The following is a 27,018-nucleotide window of genomic DNA, read 5'->3' as shown; positions in this document are numbered from 1 at the left end:
GCAATGCTCTATCTGTATAGCAACATACCTGATGTTACTAAAATGCAAAGAGTCATTGGAGTTGCGAGGAAGTGGAGATATCCATAGTACCCTCCGCTTTCTTCTTGGTTTTAGAATAATGAATATACCAGATGCTCAGTCCCTAATGAAGTTCGATATACAGTGTCCATAGGGCAGCAAGTTGGTACTGCTGATGCAAGTTGAATTAGTACGATAAAGAAAGGGTCATTTATATGCACATACCTCAGGGAGCAGAGTTGGTAACCAAGTCCTATTCTGTTCAAAATATATGTGAGTTGAGTTGCTGGTGTTAAATCTGAAAGATTTATACAGTGTGATGTTAGTTTATGTAGATTCTTTTCCTGTGTACAGAGCACTAGTATTGAAGGCATCTATGTGATCACTGCACCGTTTTTACTGCAACCACTGAAAATCACCACAGTCACCTGTGCTTGGTGAATCCACTCACAACGCCAGACAGCTACTCAGTCATAATGAAAGGACTGCCATATTGGAAACGTTATTTAGGTTGCAACTTGCACATGGTGATCTTTTTACTCGCAATGCTGGTGTGAATGACTTCGAATTTAAATAGTCTAAATGATAGCTGCACGATCCGTATGTGAAAGCAGTTATGTCAAGATCGTTTAGTTTTGATTGTGTCATCATTCAAATGACAGTAGTAAATAGCAGCATATGTATGATTATGGGTATAGGTCCATACATCAAATCAATGAAACCTTATGATGAAGGATGGACCAGCGTCTAGGCCAGACACATTAGTTACTGCAAATGGCATCACAAAATGGTTACTTTCAAATATGTTATATTTTTGGGGGTTGGGGGGTTGTTCTGCTAATGCGTTAATACCATTATATGATGGGAAACACGTCTTTTTTAAATAGGTGCAGTACAGAATGCATTGTCAATAGTGCATGTATCTATGCAGATATATTCTGTAGCATTATAATCAATAATACGCCCGCATTGTAACCTGTCAAATGTGTCAGCAAGGGTAGCTTCACACAATAAATCCTTTTAAAAGTATCCAAATTATATTAGTAGGTTCAATGGATATAGTTTTGCTAATGATTAAATACAATTCAATCACGAATGCCGTGTACGAAGTGAGCCAGAAAGAAAAGAGTATCAAGTCAACACCAACAATCCAAGTTTATGTTGATATTAAGTGCCAATCAAGTTGCTTGTTAAATCCTGTTAAATGAGCTTTCAAATGGTGTATCTATCCTTGTTCCTCGACATGAAGTGTCAAACTGCTATTTGTACCCAGACTTACTGTGTCAACCACCCACCAAAGCATATAATCTTCACTGTGGTTGTGCACCACAAAGTGAGAGACCAATGGTGTTTCCGTATTTTTACACCATATTTGTGAACTGTGTTCCTTTATTCTGACATGCACAGGCCGCATTGTTTGGCCGATGTATCTGCGGCCGCATGGGCACTCAGTACAGTATATCTGCCCCTTCGTTTTGCAGTTGGTCATTGATTGATAAGATGTGATATGGCATTTGTAACGTGCCTGTACACAAGTGTTTCTAAGTGGGACAAGATAAGGAGGAGGAAACAAAACAACAATCTTACTAGGCCTTGTGTCATTCAGATTGCGCAAGTGCGGGGAAGGGGAGAAGTGCCATGGTCGGAGGGGAAGGGAGAAGTGCAAGTAAATCAATAGTGCAGCCATCAGGTGCACAGCAGGGTTGCAGGAACTGACTCTTAAGTTCTGGGGGAGCCCAGAGGCAGTGCAAGGGAAACTGGACATGCAGGAGCCTGGGCCCGAGTTCAGAGAGTATCCAAGTTACCAGTGCGTGGAGCTGTCAGGTACATCAGCAGGAGAGAGAAAGCGGAAGTGAAAAAGGAAAGTCTTGAGTTGCTTCTAGAACTGATGGAGATTCTGAGAGTGGCAGGGAGGATGCTCCAGAGGGAGGCCCAAGCAGAGGAGAGAGATCGGCCTCAACTCTCTGCTTGGAGAAGCGTCTGACCCTCAGAGGGTGGAAGTGGATGAGCGGAGAGCTCGAGAAGGAAGATATTTAGGAAGAGAAAGTTGGAGGTAGAGCGGTCCCAGGCCCTAGAAAGCCTTGTGAATGATGCAGAGGGTCTTGAACGTGATCCTTGCAACCACAGGGAGCCAGTGCAGTGATTTCAGTGCTGGAGAGTTACGATCCCTGGACTTGAGGCCAAGGACAAGGCCGAAGAGTAGAGGCAGACAGATTTAGAAGGAGGCTGTTGCAGTAGTCCAGCTCTGGAGACAGTGAGAATCTGGGGGAAAGTGAGAAAAGGAAGAATACCTCTGATGAGGTGCAGCTGATAGTTTGACTTCTTAAGAGATGTCAGAAATGTGGGGAGAGAAGGAGAGGGTGGAGTCGAAGATGACACAAAGGTTCTTAGCCTCACAGGTAGGAGCGGGAAGAGGATCCAGTGTGTGCGGCCAGAGAGAGAGAGAGGAATGGAGGGAGCAGGTGTCCCAATGAGGAGGATCTCCGCTTTACTGGCATTAAGGCAGACATTGTTGCCGGCACACCATTCCTGAATTGCTGCCAGACAGTCTGGTATGAGAGAAGGAGGAGAGGTGGCAGAGGGGAGCCTCAAAGACAGCTGGGTCTCATCTGCATAACACTGAGAATTGGAGCAGAAACTAGCGATGTGGTGGGCAAGAGGTGCCAAGTATTGGTTGAACAGCCAGGAAGAGAGGTTAGACCTCTGGTCAACACCACAAGTAGAGAGAGAGATAGAAGAGAAGAAAAACCCCAGTTGGACCTGGGATGGTCTGTCAGTGAGAAAGGAGGCCAACCAGGCCAGGGCCTGATCAGTGATGCCCAGGCTGTCACAGAGGAGTTTGAGCAGGATGGCATGGTTGACTGTGTCAAAAGCAGAGGATAGATTGAGGATAATGAGGATAGAAGGGAGATTATAGTCAAGATTGAAATGCAGGTCTTCACAGGTGTTCAGGAGAGCAGTTTCCGTGCTTCTGGCCTCTCTGAAGTCAGACTGGTGGTCGTGGAGGCAACTAACAGATTCAGTATACAGTGTAAGCTGGGAGATGGCCATCCTTTCCAAGAGTTTTCCCAGGAAAGGAGTGATGGAGATAGGGCGATAGTTACCCGGAGGGGAAGGATCGGCTGAGGACTTCTTTAGAAGGGGGTGCACAAGGGATTGCTTAAGGGGGCAGGGGAAAGTTCCAGTGGCAAAGGAGTGATTGCGGAAATCAGCCAAGGCTGGAGCAAGGGTGTTGGTGTGGTCCTTGATGGTTCTGGATGAGCAGGGGAGAACCTGCTTTGACAAGACTTTCATAGATCAGACTTGTCAAGAAGCATCGTCAGGGGTGAACAGGGGAAAGGAGGAGAAAGTAGGCGGGGAGACGGCCTCAGATGGCCCAGGAGTGGTAGAGGGGGAGGTAGAGGAAGAGAGGGTGGACAGGATGTCCTGGTTTTGTGGTGAAATGAGAAGCCAGAGCCGTGCAGAGAATCTGGGAGGGAACAGGAGATGTAGAGACTACAGCAGGATAGGCCAGCTCCTTGCATATTTTGAAACGTTCGGCCGAGTTGTTAGATGCTGCAGAGACACAGGCCTGAATGTAGGCTCTGTTTTTATTGAGGACAGAGAGTCTGCACTGCCTTTGGAGCAGACGGCAGGCCAGTTGTCATGGGGTGCACCAGATGCCCTCCACTTCCTCTCCGCCACCCGACACTTGCATTTAAGGGCGGTGAGTTTGGAATCGTACCAAGAGTTGCACTTGGATTTGAGCTTCAAGCGGATCCTCGTGACAGGGGCAAAGACATCCAGAGTGTTAGAGATAGAGAGATGAAAGTTAAAGAGGGCTGTGTCAGGGTGTGAGTCAGCCAAATGTGTGGGAGGAGGAGAGAAAGTAGCAGCGAAAGCCTCAACTGACACACGCTTCTTGGGTCAGATGACCGAGAAGGTAGGTGGCAGTGCTGAAATCAGCTTAACCTGAGGGGTAGAGAGAGACATGTCGGAGGAAAGGAGAAAGTGGTCACTCCAAGAGAGAGGCGTGGTGAGAGGGTCAGAGAGGGGGAGGTCTGAGGAGATCAGAACATCCAGGCTGTACCCTGCAGAGTGAGTCGGGCCATAGGGAAGAATAGAGAGAGAGAGAGAGAGAGAGAGAGTTGCAGAGGTTGCGAAAGAATCCTGAAGAAGGGCTGGTAGCATCCAGATGGATGTTCAGGTCTCCGAGGAGGAGAATTTGAGAGGAAGAGGCAAGGAGGGAAGAGGCGAGGTCAGCCCACTCAAAGAGGAAGAGGGTGACCTGGCCAGGCGGCCTGTAGATAGTGGCCACAGTCAGACAGAGGCCAGGAGTGATACAGAGCCTGCAGACCAGGCATACAAAAGAGAAGTCCTGCTTCAGAATCATACAAGCAGGGATCCGCTCTGGGAAAATCAAGGCTACACACCCATCAGGGCGGTTGGTTCTGGGTTCAAAGAGAATCTTGTAGCCATCAGGAAGGAGAGTGTCGAAACTCGTGACAGAGCTAGTAATGAACCAAGTCTCGGTGAGACCAAGTATATCCAAATCAAGCTCTTCCAGGAGATGGCAGATGTCAGAGGAATATTTGACGGCTGAACGAGAGTTGAGAGTAGCGATGTGGAGCAGGCTAACACATTTGAAGGACTTCTGGGGAGAGGTACAGGCCAGAGGTACGCCCTGTGAAGTGTTGGAGGTGCCCGAGTATGAGCAGAGGTGGAAGGAAGAGAAGGTAGGGTAGTCAGAGAGGAAGAAGAAATTGCCATAGGGGTGGCGGAGGCGGGGAGGCAGCACGGTGGCCAGAGAAGCAGCAGGAGGTGCCAGAGAGGTGTCTGAGGAAGGAGGTCGTAGAGGAGCCTCAGAGGGGTAAGAAGGGATAGCAGGAGAGGAAAGGAAGTTCATGAGGCGCGGAAAGCGCCTATGAAAAAGCAGGAGATTGGCCTGAGGGCCCTGGACCAAGATGGTGCAATTTAAGTAGACATTAATGATGGTCTTAGAGGAATGGAAGGGGGGTCAGGAGGGCCTCCCTCTGAATGCCACCATTAATGGGAGAAGAGAAAAAGGAGAGAGAACAGAGACCATATGGGGGCTCCATAGGCCTGGAGAGGGAATGACAAAGAGTATGTCACTAAAGGTCTGCTGGAGGAAGCACTCATGCAGGTATTGGCAATAGGGAGGCCTGGTTTGAGACCAGTATGTCCCTTTTGAGCTTCGTTCTGCCAGACCTAGTGATAGGGATAGGATAGTCAACAGAAAAGCAGTTAGAGAAGATAGGTGAGACAGAGAGCACCATAGGAGGGTTCGGGGAGGAAAGAGGAGAGGGGGGGCCTAAGCAGGGAAGGAATATCTTGCATGGGGGAGGCAGGCGGTAGGCACAGGGGGACACATGAGAGGGAGAGGAGCACCACAAAGAGCAAGAACAATGGATCTAAAAATCAGATGCAATACAGAACCAACAACAAAGCACAGAGCGCAGCAGGACATCTAGAAGTAAGAAAGCAGATATAAAACAAAACCAAAAACAAAGCACAGAGCACAACAGAGAACCTAGAAGTAAAAAAGCAGATGTAATATAGAGCCAAAAACAAAGCACAGAGCACAACAGGGAACCCAGAAGTCAGAAAGCAGATGTAAGATAGAGCCAAAAACAAAGCACACAGCTCAGCAGGAGCCTGGAAGTGAAGAATGCAGGCAATGCAATGTATTGGCACAGACCGTGGAGAACAACACAATATCAAACCCGTAGAGAACAACACAAAGTCAATACCATCACAAGGCACAGATCACAACAGTAGCCTCGAATGAAGAATGGAGGGGGCTGAGATGCGGAAGGAAGGAAATGCAGGGGGGGGCGGAACAGAAGGCTGGGACCTACGATGCGAGGGAGCGCATGTGGCTAGAGAAGCAAGACAGCGCACGCGGCCAAGTTACGAAGGACTGCACACACGTGAGCAGGGTGCGGGGACCAACGATGCGTGGGAGCGCACCCGGCTAGAGAAGCAACAGAGATCACGCGGCCAAGTTGCGAGGGAGCGCACACGGCCTGAAGATGCTGGGGAGCGGAAGCAGCCTAAGTTGCGAGCAATCAAATGTAAGAAGGGGAGATGTGAACATGTGGGGGAGTGCGAGGATCGGTTGCAGGGGGAGAACACGTATGCAAGAGGGAGAAGGGGCACGGGTCAGGGGATTGTCTTCTTACCTTGCGGCCGCAGACATGAGGGTGAGGTCATCTGTGCTCACAATCTGCACCGCTACCCCATCGCTGCCAAACACCTGCATCGCTCAACACTGCGGTCTTGTCCTGCGAGGGCTTTGCCGCAGAGGGTCCGAAACTCGGTTCTTATAGGCACGGTAATGTGGATATAGCGGAGCATGGTACGTATAATCGGGCAGCGTCTCTTGCGCACCTACTTCGCTCAACACCGCAGCCTTATCATGTGGGGGCTTTGCCACAGAGGTTCTGAACCTCGGTTCTTATAAGCACTGTGAGAAACATGAAGGTGTCTCCCTGCCTGAACTCTCAAAACCTGTCAGCCAAATGGCCAGGACACAGCCATCGCTATTGGATCCAGTTCCTGGGGGTGGACTGGTGAGGGAGGATCATCTGGATGGGGTCCTCGGGGAGTGGGACACCGATGGGTGAGCGGCAGTATCCCCCTTCCTTCAACCCCTTTTCCCCATCCTCTTCCGTAGGACATTAAAAAACACTGCCACCCCTTTTCCCAACACAAACACTATCGCATTACATGAAAGACGACGGACTAACACCAGAGGCGTTTACCTGACAATGTCCCAATACAAGAGTCAGGCAGAGTTAGGCAATTAACCAGAATCACACACACCTGACAGACCTTTCCCTTTCCCACAGGGATAAAAGGTGGAACAAGAGAGCACAGTACGAGCGAGGCAGACAGCACAATGAGACGGCAATCCAGACCCAGCAGTTCAAGAGAAGGAGAAAGGCGACGAGAATCGAGAGGGTGCCAAGGAGAGAAGCAACCTTGCCTTTCCGACCCAAACCCGTGAAACCTTCAAGGAAGAAAGCGTAAGCCCAAGGACAATAGATATACAGTCCTGCAGCAAATGTCAACGGTACATGGGGCATGCCTACGCCGATAAGCCGGAGCAAGGGAGGCTCCTACTACTGTGGTACCGGCCTTGAGTCCAGATTGAAGGAAAGCCAAGCTGTTCATCACAGCCTGTGAGTTGAGGGAAGAACCGATAAGAACCGGGCTGTGTTGAATGAAAGTCACAAAGTGAGAGAAGTTCAAAGAACTGTAAAAATTGTAAAAGGGAGACCAGCTGCAGAAGGGCACCAGTGCCACGTGGGTGCTGCTCTGAGAAACTCTGGTCAATCCCCATGTGAGCGAAACTACAGATACGAGAAGGCCTCAGGAGAGCCGCCAAGTATTGCTTGACCTCCAGTATGACCACTTTGAGCGGTCAAAGTGGTCATACTGGAGGTCAAGCAAAATCCCTGTACAGTCGAAAGCCTTTGACCTAAGAACTGTAGAGAAAGTAAATGAAGTAAATCATGCCTCGTGAGAAAGCAAGGGAAATGAATCCCGCAAACATTGAAAGCAAATGTGAATGTGATGTTGGCAAGAGTGAACCAGACAGAGGGAGACTGACGAAGTGGGGGCAAAGTCTAAATTCTCAAGAAACAGTGTGTTCACAAAGGTGTACCCGGCAGAGGGCTGTCCACTGGAACTGTTTGAAAGGACATTAAGATTTGTTAATGAAGGAAAAGCCATAGTGAACCCGGAGGAGGAAGGCTGAAAGTAAAGAGGGGTCAGCACCCGAAAGAGGGGGGCCCAGGGGTGAAGAATCCTCATCCTAAGTAAAACCAGGAAAGAAAATTAATTTTGTTGAAGGAACTTTTGTTTTGTTATTTGAATACATCAAGCCTTCAAAAGCAAGAGACTTTCAAGAGAAACAAGACTTGGCCATCGACGTTCCTGATAGCTGAAAGCAGAAATGTCATCTCGTTCTGGGGAAGCTCGAGGGTGTACTGTGCTCCAAGACCCCACCTTACCCCGTGCTCAAAACATGCGGAAGGAAGACTCAGGCTACCGCATCCTGACATATTATTTGAGAACACTTCTTTGTTTTCTTGAAAACTATGCCACACCCTTTTTATATTAGTTGTAATGTTTGGCAATAGGTTTCTTAGTTAGGCCCTTTTTTATTTGACACTATGCCAATAGGACTGCCTTACTTTCATTTGATGGTCGACGCCTGCTGCCATCTTAGAATTATGTTTAGATTTGGCTTTTTTCCAACCTGTATAAAGTTTAATAAACACCCTTGAACTGTGATCACTTGATCTGTCTTTACTGTTGCCACCACGAGTTCCTTACAGCAGGGAAGCACTGACCTAGCGAAGCTTGCAATGTATAATCGGGCAGCGTCTCCTGCACACCTGCGTCGCTTCACACTGCGGCCTTGTCCTGCGAGGGCTTTGCCGCAGAGGGTTCCGAACCTTACTTCTTATAGGCACGGAAGCATGGACGTAGCGAATCCTGCTACGTATCATCGGGCAGCATCTCCTGTCCCCCATGCACCTGTGTGACTCAACAGTGTGGCCTTGTTCTATGAGGGCTTTGCTGCAGAGTGTCCGAACCTCGGTTCTTATAGGCACAGAAGCGTGGACGTAGCGAAGCGTGATACATAAAATTGGGCAACGTTTCCTGCGCACCTGCATTGCTCAACACTGCAGCCTTGTCCTGTGAGTGCTTTGCCCCATGGGTTCCAAACCTTGGTTCTTATAGGCACGAAGTGTGGACGTAGCGAAGCATGCTACATATAATCGGGCAACGTCTCCTGTGCACCTGTGTCGCTCAACACCGCAGCCTTGTCCTGCGAGGGCTTTGCCGCAGAGGGTCCAAACCTCTGTTCTTACAGGCACAGAAGCGTGGAAGTAGCAAAGCATGCTATGTATAATCAGGCAGCGTCTGTTGCGCATCTGTGTTGCTCAACACTGCGGCCTTGTCCTGTGAGGGCTTTGCCACAGAGGGTCCGAACCTCAGTTCTTATAGGCACGGAAGCATCGGCGTAGCGAAGCGTGCTGTGTATAATCGGGCAGTGTCTCCTGCGCACCTGCCTCGCTCAACACTGTGGCCTTTTCATGCCAGGGCTTAGGAATTGAAGAGTCCATATCTGGTCACCAATCAAAGAGGAAGATGTTTTCTTAGTATATTTACAGACACCAAAAGTACTACATGGGCAATGACCTACGACTGGTTGTGTGTTCCATAGAGCAGTTTGGTGTGTGGTAACAGGCACACAATGTTTAGAGTGGACATTGGTCCGTAAAGATCAGGGACATGGTGACAGAGTGGCAATTATAGCCAAAAGCCACATACAACTCCACAAATCTCTCAACCATTGTATCGCTGTCAGGTTTTGAATTTGAAATTAACCCCCACCCCTCAGAGCTTTGTCAACTTCATTTTGATTTACCGGCCCCCGGTGGATATGAACACCTTTAATTAAGACATTGTACGGACGTTGGCTGAATTCAAAGGGACTAACTGTGCCACATTATTTCTTGATGACCTAAACCATTGGTGAGGGGACACGATGGATAAAGAGGCCATCATGCTTAAATCAACCCTCAACAACATTGATGATCATGTTGTAAATTTCGAACCCACAAACACTAAGGGCAGTGTCCTTGACTGGATTGGGGCAAGGAATCTCAAGATCCAGATCAATAATACTACTCCTTGTATTTGTACCGACAATTTCATTATTAACTTCTCCCTTTACCTCCAGGCCCCCACCCCAAACTAAGTAATACACCAAAATCAGTTACCAACCGAAATGTTTAAAAAGTGCATGTGCCTGATCTTTTGGATTGCATTACAAAATGTATGTCCGCCACCTCTGCGCTAGATCCCTCCCGCCGCGATCTGCTTGTTGAGGTCTTTAATACTAACTTTAGACTCCTCTTAGACAAACCCGCCCCCCTCAACCAAGTCGGTCCGTAACAACCCAGACAACCAAAAATGGTTCTCGCAAGAGCTAAGATCATTGAAATCCGAGAAAAGGAAAACAGAAAGACGTTGGCTAAAATGCCCCTTCACTGATAATAAGAACACATGGAAACTACTCAAGAGAACCTACACAAATGTGATTACTGACTCCAAGACAAACTTTTTAAATTAACAAATTGAGGAAGCTGACAATAAACCTAAGAAACTGTTTGAAGTCCTAAAACTTCTAGAGAAAACTAAAGCGCAATCAACTACATTTACACCTATGAATTCAGACTGCTCTAAAATTCAACAAGCCTTTGAGGCAAAAATAACTAAAGCAAGGGACAAAATAAAAGATCAGATTTCTAGTTAAACAAGCATACATAGCCCCCTATCTCACAATGCAAGTCCCTCCCGCCTCCAAGATATTCATCCAGATGCAGAACTTGCTCTTTTTGACTTTGCTCCAGTGACTAGCCTGGACCTTCTAACAACTTTAAGCACTATGCACCCGTCTGCTGGTGCAGATAACATCCTTCCTCTGAAAATGATTCTCAATAATAGGGACATTTTTGCCCCTTTTCTGGAAAGAACCATTAAAACCTGTTTTAACACTTGCTTAGTTCCAGGCAACATCACAATTATTACAGTAACACCACTCCTAAAAATACCTGGGGCAGATCCCAACGATGCGACCAACTTAAGACCTATCACTAATTGCAACTTCCTGTTGAATACTTGGATAAGGAGACTACGCATCAAATCCAGACTTGTATAGAATCCATAGGTGCACTTCATCCCAGGCAGTCCGGCTTTTGACCCGCTCATAGTACTGAGACGGCCCTTGTCGATTTGCAAACCCACATGTTGGGGATTGTGGATAAGGGTAGGACTAGCTTCTTAGTACTATTAGATCTCCTTCGATCTCCTGTACCAAAAGTGTTTTTTGCCACACTGAAAGATAATGGCCGCTGCTCCGAAAAGACGTGTGTGTTGGTGCACTCTTTCCTGACCCAGTGTTTATAAAGATTCTGCTTGGGAGAGGCATCAACAGCCATAGCTCTTTCCACCTGCGGGGTTCCACTGGGGGCGTGTATGTCCCCCGTACTCTTCAATCTTTATTCCAGACCCCTCTGCAGCCTCCTGGAAGAATCAGGAGTGTTTTTTTACCAACTATGCAGATGATACCCAGCTGGTTCCGGAGATCTCTGGGGACCATGCTGCTGATGCTACAAACCTCCAAAACATCTACAACCTGGTAGACTCATGGATGAGAGACAACTGGATGTGCCTCAATGAAGGCAAAACAGAGTGATTAATCTTTGGTTCTCCTCATTCAAGAGCAACATTAGATCTTGATTACCAGCCTTTCTCCATCCATGAATGTGACATCCCAGTGCTGGACCAAATAAAAACGCTTGCCGTGCATCTTGATTGCTTCTTGAATGATGATATGGTGATGATGATATGGCATTTCTAACGCGCCTATACACAAGTGTTTCAATGCGGTCAAACGCGGCCCAGGTTGCTAAAAACTGTGCCCACTACCGTAGACTCCTTAGGAACATTCACCCTTACCTCACTGAAGATAACTGCACTACAATAGCACGGGCGGTTATGTTGTCTAGGATAGACTACTGCAGTGCCTTGCTGATGGGCGCCAATAAGAGGAGCTTGCAGAGGCTTCAAATTGTTCAGAACAATGCTGTTCGTAAAAAAGATTTTAAAAAAATGCCAAATCTCGACCTATTGACAAGGTTTACACTGGCTCCCTGTAAGGGCCAGACATCAATTCAAAGCGGCTACTTTAGTACATCAATTACTCTTTGGAAAAACCCTGAGCTATTTGAAATCAGTAGTGACCTGATATGAGCCCTCACAGATGCTTCAATCGACGAACTTAATGCAGGTTTAATTGCCCATCGTTTAAGCGGACTAAAGGCCTTGGCAGGTGCTTTGACGTCTGCTCAGCTCAAACATGGAATTCGCTCCCTCTACCCCTGCAGCAAGACACCAACATCACAACCTTTAGGAAAGCACTGAAGACCTTTCTCTTTGAATAAACCCTTGCATCACCACTGTAATTGTGTCCTTATCCTGTAATTCTGCTGTCTCATGTGTATATGTGCGCCCTGATGCCTCTGGGTTGCGGCGCATTATAAATCAATAAAAAAATCAAATCAAATAAGTTAGGACATCTCTTCAATGTGAATAATGGGGTTGGTAAAGATGGTAATGAGAGTTGAATCATAGGCAAGTGCTTCCAAAATATCTTTTTGATGTTGTTGACATTCAGATTGAAGGTTAGTGCACACACACATTTTCACTGGGATGGCATGAGTTTTAGATGTTAGGTGATATTCCTTCGGGGTATATTTAGCTCTCGTATTGGAATGTCTAATCAATTTCTTGGGATAGTCGTGCTGTGTCAAACGCTGTCTAGAGATTATGCCTATGGGCTATAATATTAGTGATATGCAATTCCCCCTTATGCGCAATTATTGGCCATATGGCAAGTTGTCCCTGAGTGCTCATGGATGGAAACTGTTGTAATTTAGGAGGGTGTTCGGGTTGGGCGGAGTTTGGTTGATTTTCTGACACAGTGCACATCCGTTTGCCTTCCATTTGTTTAACCATAATATCTAAAAAGTGTATTTGATTGTTGCTCACTGTCTTAGTTGGAGCTGGGGATTCAAACAGTTCAAGCATCTGAAAAATTATTCTTCAAAAATTCCACACTCGACTGGCTAAATGAGGATAACGTCACCAGTATAACGTTTCCAAAATGTAACATCACTCCTATATGAATTAGGCGATTAAAACAAAACCTTTTTATCATAGCCAGCCATATATAAGATGGCCAGACTAGCTGCAAATCCAGCGCCCTTGGCAGTGCCCTTAATATGTTGGTAAAGGAGGTCTCTGAATTGTTGCTAAATTCATTAGGTCAATTATAATGTTGTGTGATGCATAGCTAGGAAGGCTTATCTCATTTAGTGAAGTTGAGTTACATTCAGTCACCTCAGTTTGTGGTAAGTTCGTATAAAGCGGCTCAATATCAAGGGTTACCAAGAGCTCCGAGTTAGTATCAAAGGGCATATTTTCCAATAATGTAGTTGCCTCAGTAGTGTCTCCAATATATTTGTCTGTTACTTAGCTTAGGGCTGGAGGAAATGGTTGATGAATTTACTCAAAGGTTCCAAAATTTAGCCACAACCTGAGTCTATGGGTCTCATTATGAGTCCGGCGGTAGCCGTGCCAGTAAAAACAGCACGGCTGCAGCCGGAGTAATTTTTTGCCGGCAATTGGGACTTACTGGGGCATTACGGCCTCGGCGGTCCTGGTAATTGCCCATTGCGGGCACCGGAAAATGTTACTCCCCATTCCCATTCAAGTCCCATTGAATTCAATGGGAATGGGGAGGACGGATGCACCGGCACCATTCATAAATGGTGCCGGTGTATCCGTCAAGGTCTGCGAGCGGTTGCCTTTGCGCCCGCCAGGTAAGACCGGGCGGGCGAAATGGCACCTGCTCTCAGAACTCGTAGTTTGCCGGTCCGGAAACAACGGTACCGGCAAGCTTACCGGTACTGTTGTTTCCAGACCGACAACCTCTTAATGACCCCCACGGGTCTTCCAGGCCGTTTTTCTAGATACGTCTCTGTACTAGTATGTTTCCAATCATTTTTAATGTTGTGCTTTCTCCTTGGCTACGACCTTCTCACATCAGATGTATACTTTTTATCTTTATTTTCAAAATGTCTTCTGCATTTCTCACAAGGATATATGACTGTTAATAGGATGGTTACTCCAGATTGTTTATAATTGTTTTTAAAAATGTGTTTTTTCTTCGGACATGAATTACTTTTTTCATTGTTCAAACTTGATCTGATTTTAAATTATGATTATGATGTGTATTCTAGATTGTTGCATTTAAATGCATGCACAACATTCAGTGTTGTTTTGGTGCCACTACTTAGGACAGCCCTATTAGACCAGTTACTTCCAAAATCCCTGTAGATGTTCTGGGTCTTAATCAATATACAGGACGCAAACACCTGAATCAGACACCTGTTCCAGTTGCATAATTCTGCCTTTCCCCCTCTCCTGCCCTTCCCTCCTCCTCCCAAAGCATGGTGCATCAAACAGTGCTCGACAAGAATGTTTGAAAAAGGAAAAAGAAAACTCCCTCTCTGATCACCTTTCCATCTCTCAAGGTAGTTCCGAGAGCCTGCATTCACACAAAAAGAGATGGATTGCAGGAGAAGCAACTGTGGCAGGGAAAACATCTCCACAACGTTTTGCGTTATGTTTTTTTTGGTGAAATGCAAAAAAAGATGAATTAACCATATTTTGTTTTCTTGTCTGCTTTCCCTCCCCCTCTGCTCTGCTCTCTCTGTGTGTGGTTACGTGTGTGGGTGGATGTGCCCTTCTTTCTGCCTCTCCCACCTTTTCTTACCTCCTTTCCCTGTGATGGCACAGCGGGCGCATCGGGTACAGTGACATGCAGGAGATGCTACGGCACATGTCCCCTCCTCTAGGCCTGGGGAAGAAATGCCCTGCCAGAGTGGCCTACAAGGTAGACCTCCCCTCTCCCTTGCCTCAGCCACCCTCTCTTTACCTGTGCCCGGCTACCACCGGGGCCTTCTGTGTCCAGTGGTGTACCCTGTCTCCGTGGTGTCCTTAGTGCTTTCTCTATTTCTCTTGGTGGCGCTACACCTCCCAAGTGAGTCTCAATATTTTGGTGGTTGTAGTCGTTTGCACTGCTTTTGTTTTCAGTGTTTCCTTGGCTCTGTTCTGTACGCCCCTCTTCCGTGACTGTCCCTTCAGTCTCTATGCTTCTTTGTACTTTATTGTATGGTGATAAGTAGTGAAAGCCAAGCCTCTGTACCCTCACCACTCTAAGGATGGTCCTCAACCACTCTGTACATCTTCGAATGCTCCTCCACTTCACCTACACAGATATATAGTGCTAAGGAACCTCCATGCGCCCATAGATTGCATAGTAACAGAAGTCGAACAAAAGCAAGGGGGTAAGAGTGCTACCAGTAGAGTTTCGAGTGGCATAAATCGTAATTTGCGATGGGTGAGTGAGCCTCCTGTCCTATTAAATTTACATTAACACAAGCCATGCAGACACAGGGGGTTTGACTTTGCATATGAGTTTGGGGGGGTGGAGTGCACCCTAATCCACATAGCATACAGTAACACGACTCACGCATGCACAGTGGGTGAGTAGTAATGACATGCCTTATGCAACTTGACCATAAAAATCATTCTGGATCTGGGGAATAGAGAGAGGGATCCATGAATTGGAAAGCTCAAATACCAAAAGTAATAGAAGTACAGCACAGAAGATGTGAGGGCGCTACCTGCCCCTCTGAGTTTACAGTAACATAACCTCTTTCACACTATTTTAGAGCTGAAACAATTATTGAAAGCAATTTTCACAATGCCTCTGTTTTTCTTTTCCTTAACCCTACCTTAAACAGGAAAAAAATACCTTGTTGTTAGGGTAACTCTAATGATGAATGTGGGAGGTAGGGTATCTATGTAATATGTATGTGTGTGTATTTGTGTGCGCATGTTTAGGGTGTGTGTGCGTGTGTGTGTGTACATGTGCGCATGCTGAGGTTGGCGTGTTCTTGGCACATGGTGTGCTTTTGCTAGTTCTTGAGCGTGTGTGTGTGTACATATGCTTGATGTGTTCCACTATGTAACCACTAAGAAAATGTGAGGGATTGTGGATATTGCTTGTACGTGAGTCTGTGGTCCTCATCTCCACTTCCAAAATCGCTTGTATTCAGGCAATCCAAGCATCTGAACGCTTGGAGCCTATTCCTGGTCTGTCAGTAGGGCCTTATCACGAGCTTGGCGGTAGCCCTTAAATGAGGCCGTAACCGTGTTGCTGCCTTATTTACTTCTACGCCCAGTCTTGAGCCAGGCGTGTTTACCCGCAGCTCAGAGTTGGGGGCAAAACACGCCAGAAAAATGCCAATTTTCAGCATAATTACTGCCAGCGGTATTACTGCCGGCGGTATTACCGTCTGGTAATTGCACTGAATATTCCCCATTGGGTCCAGACCCAGGAATGGTTAGTAACAGTTAGCGCCCAACCCGTGATCCGGCAGTAATACCGCGGGATGGGTGGGCGCTAACGCAAATAAAATTGGGCGGTATCCCACTCAGGATACTGCCTAACCCGTGAAGAGGACCCCCAAACGCAGTTACCGTTATTGAATGTAGTAAATTATGGGTAAACGCAAACATTTCTGTGATTACCATTTTTTTTGTCCCATATGACTCCATGGAGATTTCTTTTCTTACTGCATGTGGTAATTACTGCACGCAATAACGATTTTATGCGGCGAAAGCAGGCAGAAATAGAGGTTCGACTGTTAAAACATCTGGTATTTTAAATTACTGGATGCCTTACCACTATCGCTAATCTTATAATCAGGCCCCTTGGACTAACATAAAAAAATGTTTCAAGTCAAAACACGAGTCTCCTCTAAATATAATACATGTATTTTACGTTTTGTCAGACTTTACGGCATAAGGCACATATTGTAGTTAAACCTGATAAGATTTCACAGTGCGATTATTTTACTCTAAAAAAACAAATCATGCCAGATGGTAGAATGTATAGAATAAAATATATTTATTATTAAACTATGTGTTATCATGCATGGTTTAGTAAATTAAATGATTTACTTTCACCGCAATCGAGCCTTGCAGCACGACGCTCCTGCAACGTTCATTGCAACATTTCGTGGCAGTATTGGCCTTGCTTGATGTATTACCTATATCAGGCGTGTGGTCACATAGTCCATGGCGAATCCCTCTCTTCTGTTTTCTGAGAAAGCTTTCTTGGCCAGATGCAGTATGCAGCTTTTAAGAGAGAGTGTGTGCCCATAATATAGCCCAGTTCCAGTATGTCAGCTGCAACCACTCTTGCCTCATTCATAAGAGCTCTTGACATCGAGAAAACGGTCCTTGTTAGCACCTGATGCCACGCTATTGGAAGGCACTGAGACAAGCAGCCCATACCCATCTTGGGCTCACTCTCAGCAGCACGGGAAATGGCGGTTTTCTGTGGATTCTGAGCCTGTTCTTAACTTCGCTTGCCTGGTCCCAGATCTCATACTTCTGTGCTAACCAACAGTGGTGGCTGATGAACTTTTTAATTGGAGGGTCGTTAATATTTCTCACAAATATGTGAGTGCAACCGAGGGCAGAGGGTAGCGAGTGAGCCAGAACCAACCAAGGGGAAAGGGGGTTCGGGGGGGCTTCAATGGTGGGAGTCCCCCCCCTGTGAATATAATATGTTTTGAATAATGCGTTAAAATTGAGCATTATACAGCACACTTTTTGTGAAAAATTGGGTAAAAAGACAGAAAGTTTGCAATCAGTTTTGTAGTATAACACATGAAAAAATCCAATACATACAAGTCACCAACAGTGCACCTGAGCATTTCCCAATGCATTTTCATGCTACCTTTCCCCCACAATGCATGCCAGCATAAATAGCATTTTCACACTGGCTGTGCGCATACATTTCCATGCTGGCTGCATCAATATAGTCCAGTATTTCCATATAAGAACATACTCATGTTTCCTTTGCATATAATGGCAGTACCAATTCTATAAGAAAACATGTCTGAGCTGGCTCTGCCAATATATGCCAGTATCCCATGTGAGAACATATTCCTGTAGGCTTTGCCACTAATAATGATATGGCACAATAAGGAAACTTGCGCAAACTGACTGCGCCAATGTAGGTCTGTCTAGACACATAATAACACTTATGTTTGCTTTGTCCTTGACGCCCAGTAAAAAATGCCATGCCACAGTAAGACATTCTAGCTAGACCAGCTGCATCAACATATGCCAGTCTAGCCATTTAATACCACTCATCATGCTTGCTTAATCATAGTTGCCCAGCAGAAAATGCCATGTCACAGTAAGACGTTGTAGCCCAACTAACTACACAAAAATATGCTAGTCTGGCCACATAATTTATTTATTTGTATTTGTAAAGCGCACAAACAGCCCACAGGCATCGAGGCGCTGTTGCAGAGATTGTCTTATTTGCACATATTTGTCTTAGTTATGCAGGTATGATTAGCTCTTGGCTACATTGAGCTTGAAAACAGTGTTGCCTTAGTTACATGTGGAGATATTAGTACAGGAGACATGCATTAGCTGTTGGTTACAGAGAACAGCAGTCAAGCAAGAGGAGCTTAGGTGAACAGCAGGGTTTTGATTAATAACATTTATCATGGTTTCTTTATCATAGAGGCACAGGAAAGAAATGCCATACCAGTTAGAAATTATAGCCAGACAAGCTGTACCAAAATATGCCAGTGTACCCACCTAATAACACTTATCATGTTTGCTTTATCAAACATGGGCAGTAAAAATATGCCACAGTACAGTACAAAATTATAGCTAGAATGACTGCATCAAAATATGCCAGTCTAACCGCGTAATAAAATGTACAATGTTTGCTTCATCATAGATGACCAGTACAAAATACTGTGCAACAGGAAATCATAGCTAGACTGGATGCAACCAAAAGTGCCAGCCTAGCCACGTAATAACATTTATCATGTTTGCTTTAGCTGATGCCACAGTAAAAAAAATGATAGCTTGACTGGTGCCACCATAAAATGCCAGTGTAGCCACTTAATAGCACTTATCATGTTTGCTTTATCACAGTTGACCAGTATAAAATGCCATGCCAAAGTAAGAAATTATAGCTAGAATGGATACCCCAAATTATTCCAGTCTACCCATGTAAGGGACAGGTTACTTACCTGTAACTCCTGTTCTCCAGCATGGGTATCTTTGGTGGATTCACATGATCATGAATATTCCCCGACGTCAGGCTGGGAATCCTCAGTAATAGTAAAGCAGTTTAGCTTTAAAGCTTAAACTGCTTGTCACTTATATAGCCTATTGCTGTCACTTTGGGTCATACTGCCCCAGCCAATGCCATCAGTCCTCCCTAGCTCCACCCTAGCTCCACCCCTGGTGGCCATCTTCAGATCTGGAAGCGCACATAATGTGGCAGTAGGAACCAAGAAGATCCATAAAGGGGTAAGAGGGAGGGTCACGTGTGAATCCATGAAAGATACCCATGCTGGAGAACAGGAGTTCCAGGTAAGTAATGTGTTCCTTCTCCAGCATGGGATCTATCATGGAATCACACGCTCATGAATATGATTACACAGCAGTACATATACACAACCAATTAGAGGCGGTACAGCTCTACAGAAGCAATGGAACTCACCTCTTGAATACTCCCCTCAAGCAAATAGGTTGCGAAGCGCTGCTTATTCGACACAGGACTCCTCCCTGGAATCGCTGTCATTGCAGTACAACCTTGTGAAGTTGGACCTCAACGTAGACCTCAACGTAGCAGCTTTGCAGATGATGAGCAAGGGAACACCAGGCAGGAACGCTGTAGTAGAGGCCACAGCCCTTTTGGGATGTGCTTTAGGTCTCCCTGGCAGCAGCTTGTTTGCGAGCCGATGACAATGGGAAATGCAGCCAAATAGCCACCTGGAAATGGAAGCCTTTGACAGGGCATTCCCTTCATCAACAGGTCCAAATGTCACAAAAAGTTGTAAAGTCTTGCGAAAGACCTTTGAACGTTCGATATAGAACTTCAACGCATGGGCAACATCCAGTGAATGCAATGCCCTCTCTTCCGGAGAGCCAAAGAACATGGGTAGGGCCAGAGGTTCGTTGAAATGAAAAGTTGACTGTACTTTTGGCATAAATAGACAGCCACCGGAGCTAGGCATTTTGTGAAGACTCTTTGAGACGATTTTAGGCTGATGGGTAGAGCTTTGAGATGGTAATGCTTACCTTCACCATGAAGTGTCTGTGCTTGTGATGTATAGGGATGTGGAAGAAGGCATCCTCCAAGTCCAAAGAGGAGAGGAAGTCTCCCTGTTCCAGCTGGTGGAGAATGTGTTGTAGCGTGACCATGTAGAACATTTGCAATTTGCTGCCTGAGGTCGAGGATGGGTCTCCACCCACTGGACTTCTTTCTCACCAGGCAGTATCTGGAGTACACGCCGGGGCCCCAGAGGTGCAATGGCACAGCTTCTATAGCCCCCTTTTTTTTAACAGGGATCGAACTTCTTGTGAAAGATGGGGAAGATGTTTTTCCTTTCTCCGTAGTGGAGGAATTGAGGGGCATTTGTTCAGAAATTCTAGGGTGTGCCCGTGTAGAACGATGCTGAGCACCCACTTGTTGGTGGAGATGTTGTGGCACTGATTGACAAACTGTGAGCACAAGCCTTACACTGGGGTACTGAAGTGGGAGCCCGGGCCCTGACGCTGGTCACGCTTGCTTGGGAGTATGAGTGCAGGAAGAGGACCTGTGTCGGTGTTGGATACCGCTGTATGCTTGTGACTTCCCTCGGTCCACCTCCTGTGAGGTGGTGAGAGATGGTTGGCGATATGACGCTGATAATCCCTGGATTTTCTGGAGAATGTGCCCTTCTCAGATTGAAAGGGCTGCCTCCGCTGCTGCAGGGTGCCCAGGGAGTGGCCAGTGGCTGTTTTGATTGCATGAAGGGTCTTGTTGACCTTTTTTCGAAAGAGGTCTATTCCATTAAAGGGCATGTCTACAAATTTAGACTGCATCTCCGGGCAGATGTTATTGACCTTTTAACCACCCTTGGTGCATCAGCATGGCCCCATTTCCCATTTGGTGGAAACCTGTGTCTGCTATGTCTAGGGCTACGGTAATGGCATGATCAGAGTCATCCTCCCCTTTGTGTAGTAAGGCAAGCGCCTCATTCTTTTTGTCGTCAGGCAGGAAACCTAAGATAGAGCCCATCTCATACCATAATTCCTGGTTGTATCACAAAAGAAAAGCTAAGGAATTGTGGCTTTGATAGTGGTGGCAGCCATGGTAATCACCCGTTTTCCAAAAGCATTTAGTTGCTTTCCTTCTTTGTCCGGGGGCACCATTCATGTTGAAGAAGGGCTGGCTGATCTCTTTCTTGCTGTAACTGATACAACAGAGTCAGGGGATGGCTTAGTACAAAGACACTTGGATGCGGTCTCCCGAACTTTATATTTCTTTTCTAGGCGATCCTTTATTGGAGGAGATGAGGATGGATTTTTCATGATTAGCAACCCATCCTCCAAGATGTTATCAAGTATAGGGATGGCCATGACTGATTTTCTGGGGGCTTTGGGTCTTTGAAACAGGAATCCCTCTTTCCTCTGTTCCTCCGGAACAAGGTCGAAGAGCTTCACTGCACGTGGTAACAGAGCTTGAAAAGAACCTATTTCGCCTGGTGGAGAATCGCGGGGAACCAGATCAGGGGTTTCTCCATCCACTGGCACAAGGTCCTCATACTGATCTGTAGTATATGTATCCAGGGATGTGTCTGGACCAGTATCTGTGTCCGTGAGAGCAGCCTCCGGGACTGAGAACAACTGAGGTGTTGGTTGAGGAGGCCGAGGCTGCAGAATTACATCCTCACAAGAGGACATCGCTGGAGGACTCCTACTAGGGGCAACTTGAGCGGCCAGATAAGGTAGCCACTGCTGCAGTTCTGTCCTGTGACTAAAGTCTGTAAGTTGACAAGATGTCCAGCGACAGATCTCTGGGTGCCAAGAGTCTTCCCAAGAGAACCGTAAGCATAACAGTGGATCAAACAAGCGCTGGCAGAGCCGTTGGTGAAACTAGTGGTCGAACTGGCTGATGAGGTGCTGGGAGAAATGGGTCAGGTTCCCCTTCCACATCCTCCTGATCTGAAGAGAAAACCTCCAGAGGCTCTTCTTTCAATATGCTACCCTCCTGTAGCATCTGAACAGGTGGTGTCTCAGTGGCCAAAGGCACCAGGGTGAAAAGTGCGTTTGTGGGACGTGGTAAAAATTAGCATCTCTTTTTCCATACTTGCACCTTTAGGAAATGAAGCGAACACAGGAGCTTTCCAACGATGTCATAGCCCCTGCCCGGGGAGGCAACGGGACCATGGAAATGGTGGTAGTAACCGTCCATGAGATCGTCCACGAGCGAATCGTGGGTGGTGCAGTCGTTGACAAGGAGATGGTAGTTATGGGCCTCCGGATCGTTGCTGGGGTTTTCGACGGGATTGCCGTTGATGAAGAAGATGGTGTTGACAACGATTTGTGTTTCGATGAGGTGCGGCTCGTCGATAGTTTTGTTGATGTTGACGGACTTCTTTTTTCTGAAGAATGTGAAGATGATGATTTAGTCGTGGTTGTCATGGATGTAGAGTTGGCTGTAGGAGCAATAGTCATGGGTGGGGTAGTTGATGAAATGGATGAAGTAGACGGCGCTCTTGTAGTCACAGCTGTCATGAACAGGAGGGTAATCAAGGTGTGCGACCTATGTCCCCTTTTCTGTTTCTTCCCTTTCTTTCTTTGCAGAGGGAGTCTTTTCCATGGGTCTGCTGACCCTGGCATAGGCGTGACCTTGGACCGAGAACGAGTCAAAGGCCTTGTCACCTTCCTCCACTGACAAACCTTCGATGGCAATCTTTTCGTATCTTAGACGAAAACAGCTGGCAAATGGAGCCGTTGTCCACATTGTAGTGGGGGTGCCGGCAATATGTTATGTTATGTTATTTGGCATTTATGTAGTGGTCTTTATATTATTGGTATGACCTCAAAGCGCTGGTAGGTTGAACACCCTCGGGGATCATAGTCCAGGTCAGTTGAGAGAGTAAGGTGTCAAAGGGTGCTTGGGTGCACCGTTTATGTGTTCAGCTGATGCGATTGCCTGATGGTGGCTGCATCCTAGCATTAGGTGTGGTGGTATTTGATATCAGTTGAATGTGTGCAGTCTGGAGGATGGTCACCAAGACTGGGTTCTGGCTGTGTTAGGCCTGTGTAGGATGCTTATGTGTGCAGCTAGGATGATTTTCGTGGGGTATAGGTGCGTTTTATCAGAATGTTGAGGTGTTCATGAAGTATTGTTCCTAAGTGAGCAGCTCTAATTGTGTGTTGGTGTAGAGTGGAGAGTGAGCATAGTGGTATGAGAGGTGAGTGTCTGGGTGGAGGTTTTGATCTAACTAGTTCGCTTTTCTGGATTTTGAGTGTGCGTTTGCTGTTGCTGTGTTCAGAGTAAACGTATTAGTGACTTAATAGCCGCATTCAGTGGTGTCATTACTCGGGAACTCTTAGAACATTTGTCATCGTTTGCAAGGTAGATGGTCTTAATCGGTATTATGGAAAGAGCCAGGTTTTAAGAACTTTACGAAAGGCCTTGCATTATTGGGTGTGTCGAATTTATGGAGGGAGTGTGTTCCACAGAGTTGAGGCCGAAGTTGAGAAGGCGGATCCTCCGATCCTGACTGAATTAGAGGTTGGAATCACTAGAAAGAGGGCAGTGCTTGATTTTAGGGTGCGAGATGGGAGGTAGGATTTTATCTTCTTTTGTAGGTACATTGGGCCAGTCTTGTGCACTGCTCGGTTGGTAATGCATAGGGAATTGAAGGTGGCCCTTGGTCCAACTAGGGGCCAGTGGAGGGTTCGGAGAGCGAGTTATCATGCCTGTCGTCCACAAAAACGTTCTTTAGGCATCACTTGGAGCAGGGCCTAAACAGGCTTTTCTTGCTGGTGTCCGCCGTGGCTGCGTAGAGAAGGCCTCTAATAAGAAGGCCTCATATGGCTAGAAGATCAGTCGATAGTCCGGATCTTCACTGGCAACGGATCCCCACTAACGACAGTCACAAAGTGATGGATGATGAAGAAACGATGGAGAAAAGAAAATCTCAAAAATAGTACAAAAGTCGATATTTCAAGGAGCGAAACAATGCGGACTTGCAACGTGTAAACATGTGATAAATTGCTGAAGATGGTCACCAGGGGTGGAGCTAGGGAGGACTTATGCCATAGGATGGGATAGTATGACCCAAAGTGACAGCAATAGGTTATATAAGTGGCAAGCAGTTCTTTAAGTTTTAAAGCTAAACTGCTTTAATATCACTGAGGATTCCCAGCCTGGCGATGGGGAACATTCGTGAGCATTTGAATACAAGAAAAATCCCATGCTGGAGAAGAACACTTATGCTTTTTGTAGCCTAGATGCCGAGTACAAAATGCCATACCACATGGATATGCCCTCATCCCCTGCCAAAATTAGCGCCCTGGACCAAGCACAAACGCTAACACACACACCTTGACAAAACGTGTATTCGATCATTCAGACACACAGTAACACCTCATTCACTCTCGCATTTGAAAAAATAAGCTCTTGATTTGTAGCACAAATGCTGAAGAATGCAACTTATTGTCTCTCCCAAGAACCACAAGTGCGGAGGGTAAGAGAATGGGGCCCTATATACACAATAGAGTAATGGGGTGGAAATGCTTCAAAAGCATACTCAGCTGTAAGAATGGAAAAAGCTTTATGTATAACTACCAAAATTAGACAAAAAAGTCAGAATCAAAATAAAAACGAGACAAAAAGGAGATAAAGGATTGGGGAGGAACAGTATAGGAGGAAAACAAGGAAGTCAAACACAGAGCCCCGAGAGACTCAACGAAGGAGAAGTGGTTCTGAACATGTGAGAACGTCTGTGCCGACAGATATGGGTGAAACGAAGCGTCGAACGGCACTCGCAGTCCGGTTTTACCATATAACTGAGAAAGGTGTGGCAATCCACATTAGTTCAAGCCCATGATATTAAGGTCTGATTTGTGGATGCGTTTCTGTGTGCTGTGCCTGCTAGGCAGCCAGCAGGGCTGTAATAATGTTATTGTGTGTGAAATTGAGCATGTGTCACTCATGGGTGATGTTTACATGCCTCCATCGGGTTTAAATCGGTCCGGTGCCTCTTGTATTTATGGGTTGAGTTCTTTTGATGTGCTTGTGCTCTTGGTTCTTTAGAACTGTGGGTGTGTGTCATTCTCTGTATAAACGTGTGGCTTACTTCTTCATCTGATGTTTCTTTGTGCGCGTGAGCATAGTGAACATGTGTGTGTTTTCCCGTTTCTGGGTTGTAAACTGTAATGCTCTTTGTGGCTGGGAGACTGTGTGATTGTTTTTTCACATCTGCTTTTCACCAGTGACTCTTTCCATGAATTTTCTTTTCCCTTTGACTTTGGGCCAATTTAAAAGACCGCACCCCAAAGAGGCTCAGCATGGTGGGCGCTCTGGCCTTGCATGTGTTATTTGCCTGTCTGTGCATGCCATCACAAGATATCTGAATTGCTGTGCAGGGCACAGGAGGACTCCATTCTAGCATACACAGACATGTCATGGACAGGAAGTGTTGACTAGCCCCCACGTGGAAGGCAGGCTATGCATCACAATCTGACCAACTATGCCACATGATCTTATACTATTCTTTGCAATGGCAACTCATGCTTATGCATGTGTTCTGAAAGGGGAGTCCTAGAAAATCCTGGTAGCTGAGGGTTTGACTACTGGCTTTTATGGAACGAGGGAAGAGCGTCTGGAGGCCTCCTGATGCCAATATGTCCATATCCTCCATTCCTTGAATTCTTCCTTTATGTCTCTCTCTCTCTCTCTCTCTCTCCTTTGTTTTCTCTCTTTTATATCCTTTCCAACTCTGTTTTCTACCTCGCACCCTTCCCCTCTCTAATGTTTCTTTTAAACATTCCCATTGTTGCTTCATATTATAATCTGCACTGTACAACCTTAATGCCTCACCATTTTTATTATTTCATTACATATACCCAATGACACCCTTACTGTCAGATATGCGTTCTTACTGTCTCCATCACCCCACACCCAATACAGTTGCCTGTTTTTGTCCCTCCATTACCCACACCCAACATCTCATCCTTTCTTTGTCATTTGTGTACACTCTCCATCCTCTCTTACTATATCTCACCATTTCCTCCATCATCTTACAGTCTCACACCTTGTTGCTGCCACTTCCTCATTCTTCTCATGGATTCGTCAGCACTTTCCCACCGTTAATCTCAATTCCTCCGTCTCCATATTTCCAACTACCCCACCCCCACGTGTAGCCTTCTTTCCCTCTCCCTCACTAATTTCGGCTTCACTCCCTGACTCTTAAAACTAAATTTAAATTTAAAACTAAATCTTTTGTGTGCTGGAATCTGGGGTAGTTATTTTCTTCCCTAGGTAATAAACAGTCCCTGCAGGTGTGTCCTATTAAGCATGTTTGTGATAAGCCCTACCCCTGCAATTGTGTAGGTGGGTCTAGCGAAACAATTCAAAGTAATGACTGTGATGTTTAAAGAAGGCATACCAGTTAAATGCCCTCCAAATATGGGATTACAAGAACGTTTTCCATCTATGTGTCTTCAAAGTGAATAGCACCATCAGTAAGGAATCAGTAAGAAAGTTACAGGTACCGGGCAAACTAGAGTGATTTCTCCAATTGAGGAATCCAGGGCACCTTGTAGAAGTAGGCGGCACATTGGTCTTAGGGCCTCATCATGACCTTAGCGGTATCCCAGCGGTAATTGCGTCATGATACCACAAATGCAACGTGTTACCACAACATGTTCCGGCGTTATTAGCGCCGGATCCAGAGATACGGTAAGGCAGTTACTCCCCATTTCTTGTAGAGTCCATAGTACTCTATGGGGCCCCAACGGCCCTATTAGCTTTGCGCTATCAATGCCAAAAATTGGCAGAAAGGGGAGGTTTTTACATCCAGCAGAAAGCTGGAGGTAAACCTCTCACTCTCCGCCCAAATTTGGGATTGGGCAGAGCGGTAATGCAGCAGTAATAGCGTTACCAACCCCCGATGAGGCTCTTATCCCGACTGGGATATCGCCCAATTGTATTTGCGTTAACGCCCAACTGTCCGGCGCTATCAGCATTTTACCGGCACATTTATGCCCTGCTTAGAGCTTGGGGTAAATGCTGCCAACTCATGTTTGGGCGGACACTTAAATGTGACAGTAATAGCGTTACCGCCGCATTTAAAGGCTCCTGCCCAACTGTATTTGCATTACCGGCTAACCGTCCAGCGCTATAATATATTCTCTGGGACTGGATCAAGCATACTGAAAATATCCTCCCTGTAGTAGGAT

General features: G+C 46.2%; 1 protein-coding gene across 5 annotated transcripts in view; it reads left to right on the top strand.

The window, feature by feature from the left end:
* CACNA1B (calcium voltage-gated channel subunit alpha1 B) overlaps positions 1–27,018 on the top strand; it is a 2,298,664-nt gene that overhangs the window by 2,015,768 nt on the left and 255,878 nt on the right. For all 5 annotated transcript variants that reach the window (XM_069609698.1, XM_069609696.1, XM_069609700.1 and 2 more), the window contains one exon: positions 14,464–14,560. In XM_069609698.1, coding sequence (XP_069465799.1) covers positions 14,464–14,560 — 97 coding nt within the window. The remainder of the gene's footprint in view (positions 1–14,463; positions 14,561–27,018) is intronic.

The sequence above is a fragment of the Ambystoma mexicanum genome, chromosome 8 (genome assembly GCF_040938575.1).
Source record: "Ambystoma mexicanum isolate Mex_15411 chromosome 8, UKY_AmexF1_1, whole genome shotgun sequence".
Taxonomy (NCBI): Eukaryota; Metazoa; Chordata; class Amphibia; order Caudata; family Ambystomatidae; genus Ambystoma; species Ambystoma mexicanum.
The sequence above is the reverse complement of the archived record's forward strand: the minus strand, read 5'-3'. Positions and strand labels throughout refer to the sequence as shown.